At 38.4% G+C, this 8,539-nt stretch overlaps 1 protein-coding gene across 1 annotated transcript in view; it reads right to left on the bottom strand.

The window, feature by feature from the left end:
* Positions 1-4,473: 4,473 nt before the first annotated feature.
* Positions 4,474-8,539, bottom strand: part of PARM1 (prostate androgen-regulated mucin-like protein 1) — a 46,405-nt gene continuing 42,339 nt past the window's right edge. The window contains exon 3 of the mRNA XM_007949053.1: positions 4,474-4,558. Within this exon, the coding sequence (XP_007947244.1) occupies positions 4,474-4,558 (85 nt within the window). The remainder of the gene's footprint in view (positions 4,559-8,539) is intronic.

Below are 8,539 nucleotides of genomic sequence, written 5' to 3'. Positions count from 1 at the left end.
GAAAACGGAAACTAAACTTATTAAATCTGACTTTAATTTTGTGTCCATCAACTAATCAACAAGTTCTAGTTTTCAGGTGGTTCCATGCTTCTCTTAAAGAGCAAAATGTGTAACAGGATTTGTTATTGCTGTTTTTAGTCAAGAATCAATAATCATCGTTTAGCTTCTGGGATTGAAATTATATTCTGGATGACTATCTAGTAAGGATGAGTATGCTGAAAATTTGATTTTCTTGAAGAGGAGTGAAGCAGTTATCAAATGGACTGTGAGACTAATATGGCTTAATATGACTTGTTTATGTACTGCCATCTACTCATTGAATCAAAGTGTTCTTTATTGTCTATTTTATAAGGCACAAAATATAGGCAAGAATAATATTACTACTTGGAAACTTTCTTCAATTCTGACATTCTTCAATTCTGTTTTAAGATCAGAAAGATCTTTCTCCTTTGCAGAAAGTATTTATTGACATGGGATTTTTTTTTTTTTTTTTTTTAAAAGAACAAGCCAGGGCTACTTCATATGAGTATTGTCCACTGGATGGTATGAATAACAAAACACACAACATGTGAATCATTACAGACAGATGCAAGCCTTTAACAACTTTAATACAATTATAATCAGTATAATATGTCTTACAACAAATGTGGATATAAGGACATCGAATATCAAAGAAGTTGCACGTCTTCCCATCTTCGAATAACGTTGGGTAATTCATCCTAGAAAAACAATCTGGCATTGGTCTCTTGGTTAGCAATGCTACCAATATCATCTACCACTTTTAAAATCAAGGTTGAAGTGATACATTCATTTGCCAAAAAATAGTTAAAGGCAAAGAAGGTGAATCAACGTGCAAATTAGCATCTGGCCCAGTTGCAAAATTCATTTCCCAGATGCGAGGGATTGAACCATGCACCCTTGGAAGCAAGATGAAGGGCAAACAGATGACATAAACCAAAATTAAATCCAGTAATGGACCCAGGAGACCCCAGTATGGTAAAGGCCAGAAGTCCACTGTCCTTGGTGTTCTTGTATCTGTACTATTACTCTGACTTTCTGGATCCTGTCTGCAAGATCCGTGTCCTAGGCCATTCTTTCTTTTGGAGATGCAAATCATCATTCAAGGTCTCAGGCACGGTTAACCCTGCAGTTGATCAGCTATACTGGGTTAGTCCAGAGCTGTAACTACTGTCTGATATGGCTACAACACAGTTCAGTTCCATAGATTTAAGTAGAAAAAACACACCAATATAAGAGCAAACAAACTGAGATCACTTATATATTTATGTAATACTTCAAATGTCTATAAATATTTTTCCCCAGAAACCGAAAACACTGTAGACATGATTTCATTAATCCTCACGACACCTCTGTGAGGTAGTTTGGGGTGAGCTCAATATGAAAGCATTGCCCCCATTTCAGAAATGAAGAAACAGAAGTTCAGAGAGGGCAGGAGATTTCATTGGGGCTACTGGAAAAGAAAACAAAGTTGAATCTCAGTCTTTTATGAATTTGCAATCTATGGTTTAGAAGAGACTGCTTGATGCCCTACTGCACTGATATTCTGTCTAAAGTTTTTGACTAGTCAGTCCTATGCACAGATATGTGGTTCATTGAGATCCACTGGAGCTATTTCCCCTAGGTAGAACTGAATAGACTCTCTCCCTGAGGTAAATGATGTCATGATGATTCAAGCCGGGTCTTGAATCAGTTCATCTCACTTTGACCCCTTTGCTGAGAATTTGCATTTCCACCTCAGATATACTAAACCAGAATCTACATTTTAACAGGATCCACAGATGATTCTTACAGATTCTCAGGTAACTCCTATGTGTACATAAATGTAGATTCTGATTCAGTGCATCTGGGATGGAAATGCAAATTCTCAGCAGGGAGTCAAACCAGAATTAACTGGTTTGAAGCCCTGGTTTTAAGTAACATTTGCAGAACACAATTGCAAAAATATTTTGGCCAACTCAAAGGCAGAAAATTCATTTAGCTAAATAAAATTCAACCCTTAGGTACTTTATATTAGCATAATGAAGAGTCATTAGAACTCTCATGGGAGGCTGTTATCCACCTGAATATATGTATGTTAGACTGAGATCCCTCTTTTCACTATAAGGGTTTTGAAGTTAATAAGAGCAACAAACCCACCAGGTGCTGTTGCTTATTCTGTGGTTTATAATTGATCAGGGTTCCCTGCGAAAAGGCAGGTCCCTCTGACCCAGCATTTATGACTGAAGCCACATCCAGAAGTGTATCTCTCAAAAGACGTCTTATGGACATTTTGTCAAAATGTTTTTATCTGAGGGAGACAAAACTTAGGGAATGTTCTGTTTCTATTGACTTGTCTTTTGCCAAATTGAAAGCCCTGTGAAGGGGGTGAGGTTAGGAAAGAGGGGTAATTATCCAGAGCAATTACAACCAGAGGGTGTACCTTTGGTCATTCTTGGCCATTTTGGGAAAAGACTCACTTTTTTTTTTTTTTTTTTAATATTCTGAGATGTCATAATTTTAGAAGCCTACTCCTCATTACCCACTGCCTCTGGGGGTTGCTTCTTCTCTTTTGGCACCTAGGGAGTTTGGAAATAATGCCTCAAGTGGGGTGTGCGGGAGACAGGTTGTGGAAAGCAGTGATGCTCTGGTGTCCCTGACACCAAAAAGGTTTAGAAAAGTACTGTAATGGTGGTTTTCATGTCAGGACTTTGCTGAACCACAGTGAGTGACAGGAGGAGCTGAGCGTAAAGTTTCTGTAAACTAAACAGTCATGGCAGCAAGTCCAAGTTTAGAAATAAAAACCCAGTTTCAAGTTTTTTGTGACATTGAAGGACAATATAGCACATTTTGAAAAAGGACCTGACCTATGTTTTCTACTACATGAAACCAGGACATAAGATGTTGGTTGCTAATATTTTAAGTTATAAGGGGACAGAGCGGTAGCTGTGAAATAAAGCTATTAAGCAAACACATAGAAATAAAAAGGCAACCATACATGCCAAAACAACCTGCAACCAATAGACTCAACACTTTCAATAGAAAAAAATAACACATTATTTCATTTCGTTAAAAAAAAAAAAAAAAAAAAAACTAATCTGTGAGTGTCTTGCTCTATCATAAGGGAACAGAGTTTCTCATTTTGGGCCAGAAAAGTCTTGGTTTTGGTGGGCTGTCTTATGCACTGTAGACTGTTTAGTTGTATCCCTAGTCTCTACTCAGTAGTGTCCCCTGGGGACAAAATTACCTGCTGATTGGGAATCACTGAAATAAATGCTTAAAAGGATAATCAGTTCTTTCACAGAATTTGCTATGCAGGATTTTAGATCATCTACCGATTTATTAAAGAGAAGAACGTGTAAGTTAAAAGTATAAGAAAAATAAATGGATTAACCACAGTGTTGGTTTCCTATGGAAATGTCTCAGTGACAAATGCCAATACATTAGTGTCTTTAAAAAAAAAAAACAAAACCAAACCTAAAAACAACAACAACAAAAGCAACTTATAGCCACTACCCAACAGACAGGATGGCAGTGAACCAGTTGCTTTATGGGTATGATGCAAGGATACTATGGGTTCCTTCAAGTAGTGGATGCCTCTGACAGTTATCGAGAGCTTATTCCCACTTCCCTAATGAGGGCCTCAGTGCATGTTACTAACCTCCTTTCTCTCCTAGCCTTCTCCACTCCTCTAGCACATACCTCCCACATCTCTTCCTTTCCCTTCAATACTTAAGCTCATCTCATAGCATTATCCTTTGAAATGTAACTCTGCTGAAAGCTGTGGGCTAGGATTCCAGGTGAAGTGAAATAGAACTGGCATCCTTAGCTGAGATAGGAGGCTGGAGGGGAGCACAGATAGAGGGGGGTTTACTGAGATCTGACAGTAACCTGCTACTCTGCTTCTTGGCCTGTGGCCTCCCCCAGGGCACTTTCTATTTTCATTTAATTAATTAGGCAGTTAAGAAGCTGGTATCTAGCTTGTCCAGCAGAAAGGGCATCCTGTCAGGCACAACCACCTGAACAGAAATTAAGAAGGAATCCAAGAAACCCCTGCTTTCCTCACAGGCAGAGTGAATTCCTTCCAGTCCTCATTTCCTTTCCTTTCATTGATATTTAAAGTACTTTCCTACAGAAAAGTTTAGAAATACCATGAACAAAAAGCTTCCCTTAAAGGAACCCATACAAAATTAACCAAGTCCCTCTTCCTCACTCCCTCTCACAGTGGGTCCTGTCATGATTGCAGCCGCCTCCACCATGGAGGCCTCAATTCGCTGTTAAGAATCGCTTCCTTTTGCCTTAGAATGGGGGAGTTGAAGCAGCCAGAGGAAAGGGAGGAAAACAAAAACAACCATACCAACAAAACAGAATTTAAGATTGTCGTTCAATGAGCATCAGGTACTTGTTATTAATTCTACTGGAGAAGCACTTATAAATAAAGAACAGTTATTCCTCATCCCAGTCCATGGTCCTTTGTTAGGAGTCGTCATAGAGAGGGTTGTTGTAGTTTCCCCAGGATCCGTAATCATGGTCATCCAAAAGCCTTCCGTAGGAGGAATGCCTGTGGGGAAGGAGAAGAGGACTATGGTTACTTTGGAGATGTTGCCCAACAGAGGACAGCCCAGTGCATCTATAGCCTGAATTGGAGGGGTATAGGGGTCAGTGAGGGGTAAGGACATGATGCTCCACTAGCACAATCCTTTGGCAACAGAGAAGAGCAACCATTCAAGGAGACCTCTATCTATAAACAGCCTGTAGCTATGACTGATCCAGCTGGGAGCCCACCTGGTACCTTCTGTTGAGATCAGCCAGGAGCCTTGTCCCTCTCAACTCCCAGTGCTAGAGAAGAAGGGAGGAAGAGGCACCATCTTCATGACTATTTAATAAGAAAGGATGGAAAAGGAAGACTGTATTCCTGGCATTCTGCCTTCTGACCTGGACTTAATTTTCCCTGAAATAATGGCACATCACAACCACTGGGCTATCAGGACCTCCCTTGATATTTATATAAGTGCTTTACAATTTACATAGTGCTTCTACATTCAGTTTTCACCAGATCCTCAAAATAAAACAACAAGGCAGGTATTGCTTATCTTTATTTTTCAGATGAGGAAAACCAGCTCAGAGATCTCAGTTGGCTTGCCCACACTCATTCCACTCAAATCCCTGCTGCCTGGGTCTAAATCTAGGGTTCTGAGCTCATTTTAAGAGTCTGATTTAGTACCTTGGTTCGATGATAATATGGGTTAAATGAGCTTTGGTGGGTTGTTCGGGGAACCTGTCTCACAATTAGTATTGTTTCTATAAGAAACTGAAATCAGATAATTATCACACCTCTGTTCAAAACTTATGAATGGCTCCTCATCTCACACTGAGTAAAAGCCAAATTTCTACAATGGTTTGCAGAGCCCTACAGGATAATAGCATACAACAAGAACAACAACAAGATTAACCACAACAAGATCTGGCCCCCATTACTTCTCCTGCCTCACGGCCTCTGCACTCACTGTTTCCTCTGTCCACAAGAATCGCTCTTCAGATATCCACATACCCCTTCATCAGATACTCCCTCATCACCTTCAAGCGTTTGCTCAAAGGTCACCTTCTCAGTGAGGCCTTCCTTAACAATTCTATTTAAATTTGCAACCTCAGCTGGGAGCACTCTCTGCTTTATTTTTCTTAGTGTGTGAGCACTTGAACCTTCTAACATTGTGAATTTCTAACATTCTATACAATTTACTTATTAATTTTGATATTGCTTCCCTCCCCTAACTAGACTATGAGCTCCATGAAGATACATATTATTTGCCTATTCTACTTTGTTCCTGGCTATTTCTCTACCATCTAGAAGAGTATCTGACACACAGTAAATGTTCAATATGTAATTTTGGATGAAACAGTGATTGGAAAAATATATCCACAATACATCCAATCTGTACACAAGATGGGAGTTTCCTGGAGAGAGATATGGTCATTTTAAGACTAAAGCTAATGAAGGCTTGGGAATATATCAGAAAATGAGCATCTGGTGTCTCTGAGGTTCATGGTAGGGTGTGAATTATTACACCTTGTCACTGTAAATCATGTCTGCTATCTTTAGTACAGAAAACATTTCCTGTTCCTTTTTCTCTCAGCTAGATATGAAAATTGAACCAAAAGAAAATATGGATGAAGAAGAACAAAAAGTGTTTTGTGATACTTTTATCTGTTGCTAAAATAACTTCTGTTGGTCTTCTGAAGCTTATTTATGTTTTCCAGGTATTTGAAGAGCTGGTTAGTTACAAAGAGTCGGGCCCTTAATAGGCTAGCTTCTAGAAGTTTGAGTTAGGTCGGGAAGGGTGATTCAGCTGACCCAATCTATAGAGCTGGAAACTTGAGGATGGTCCACAACATACTTTATTCTTCGTCTAAAGGCACAGGTTCATTTCTGTGGGTGTGGGAAGGAAATGGACTACAAATGGCAACCCAGACACACTACTGATCTTTGGATCTACAGGAATAGGGGAAAGGCTAGTAGGTTTCCAGCCATTTATGGAAAGGTAAACATAGGTCATCAACTGTCCATCTCCATCACTCCCCCAGATTTACAGCTTCCAATTGCAATAAAATATTTTACCAATGTAGCGGAGGAATTGAACTTGTAGAAAGAACAAATGAAAACCCAAGATTTACAAGACCAAAGCTCAATCTGTTTCCACATGACTTACTGTTGCAAATTTGTCAAATGTTTACCTAGTAAACTTGCCCCTTTATTAGTAGAACACTCGCACTTCACCTTTGTATGGTAATTTAACTTCCAACAGCTTTATTTATTTATTTATTTGATATCTGTAACATGATTTTATCACCATAAAAATGTCAGTTTGGTTAACAGGTGTATGTCCTTGAACATGTTTTCTTAACTCCCTGTTTCTTCATCTATAAAATGGAGAAACTTTTTATTTTTTAATTATATTAGGGTTGTTGAGAAGATTAAATGAGTTAATGCATATAAAAGGCCTGGTGTGCAATAAATGTTGGCTAATATTGCTTTTTAATTTTTATTATAATAAACCTTATGCAAGTACATGGTAAATCTGCAAACAATAAAAAATGGCATTGCATGAGAAGTGAGCCTCCCTTCCAGCATGGACTCCTGAAAATATGCACTAGGCATAGTTATTAATACCACTTTCTTGTATTATTGTAATTTAAATTTTTACATATTATTATAGTGGCATGGGATCACAGAATTAAAAATCTTCTGGCAGTTAGGATTTTATTGCCTGTGGTTATTTTAGGCAAAACTATCTGGTCAGTGCTGTACCTGAATCTGCCGTGTTTTAAGAGGCATTTACTGCACAAACACTAGTAAAATATAAGAAAAGGCTGGTCTTTAGTTTCATTTTTCTTTGCCTTCCCATAATTTGAATGAACACTGAGTTGGTGAAAATGCTGATAAGTGAGGAAAGAGAAGCAAGAGCTATGGATAAACCAAAATTGAGAATGTATTTAACCCACAGGGCTAGTTTTAATACACTAATGAGTCTAAATAAGATGAATTGGGTATACTGGGATGCAAGCCAGGTTTAAATAAATCCTGTACTACTGTAGAAAGAGTAAGCAAACTGTCTTTGCTTTTTGGTGATGAGGAAAGAATAATTAATTAATCAATGATCATTTTAAACTATCCCTCTAGGTGAACTTCTTAAATTAAGGCACATTTTGGAATAAATGGGGAGGCTTTCAGACTGACATTTGTGGAGGCTAAAAGTTGAAAAGTTTCCCTTAAGTTTTGCTTCCTTAATGTTTTTAAGAAACATGAAAAATGTTAATGCTGGTAGGCCTTTGGGGTCATGTGATCAATCTCTTTACTCCCAAGATTAGGAAAGTGGGGCCCAAAGAATTTAGAAGACTTTGTCAATGTTATTTAACAGAGCTAGTACTAACACCAAAGTCACTTGGCTTTAAGTCCACAACTCTCCCTTTATGATGCAACACTGGTTCATCTAAACTTCAGTCTGAATAGCAGTCTGTAGATCATTGTTAGATCAAAGTACTTTGTTTACTCAATTTCTTTAAAAGACTGGTACCCATTCAGCAGACCTATGTTTTCTAAGGAGCTCTGGTGGTGTAATGGTTAAAGGATTTGGCTGCTAACCAAAAGATCAGTGGTTCAAACTCCCCAGCCACTCTGTGGAAGAAAGATGAGGCAGTCTGCTTCCAAAAAGATTTACAGCCTTGGAAACCTAATTGGGGTCACTATGAGTCTGAATTGACTTGATGGCAGCGAGTGTTTTCTATTTGTGTGCCTTGGCTCCTTTTGGATAGTGAACTTCCTGGGAGCAGACTATGTCTTACTTATCTTCTAACTGTAGGAACACCTACTATGTGCTCTTGATGTAATGGTTATCTTATAAATATTTGCTATGTTCTTATATCCAGTGGCATATAATAGCATATGTGGGGGTTACTTGGTCAATATCAGCAGTGATTACTATGATCTGTGGTAATGCACTGTGCAATAGAACTGTGACAAAGTGAAAAAAAAAAAAAAAAAAAA

This window comes from Orycteropus afer, unplaced genomic scaffold (genome assembly GCF_000298275.1).
Source record: "Orycteropus afer afer isolate SDZICR_OR568_19922 unplaced genomic scaffold, OryAfe1.0 scaffold00235, whole genome shotgun sequence".
NCBI lineage: Eukaryota > Metazoa > Chordata > Mammalia > Tubulidentata > Orycteropodidae > Orycteropus > Orycteropus afer.
The sequence above is the reverse complement of the archived record's forward strand: the minus strand, read 5'-3'. Positions and strand labels throughout refer to the sequence as shown.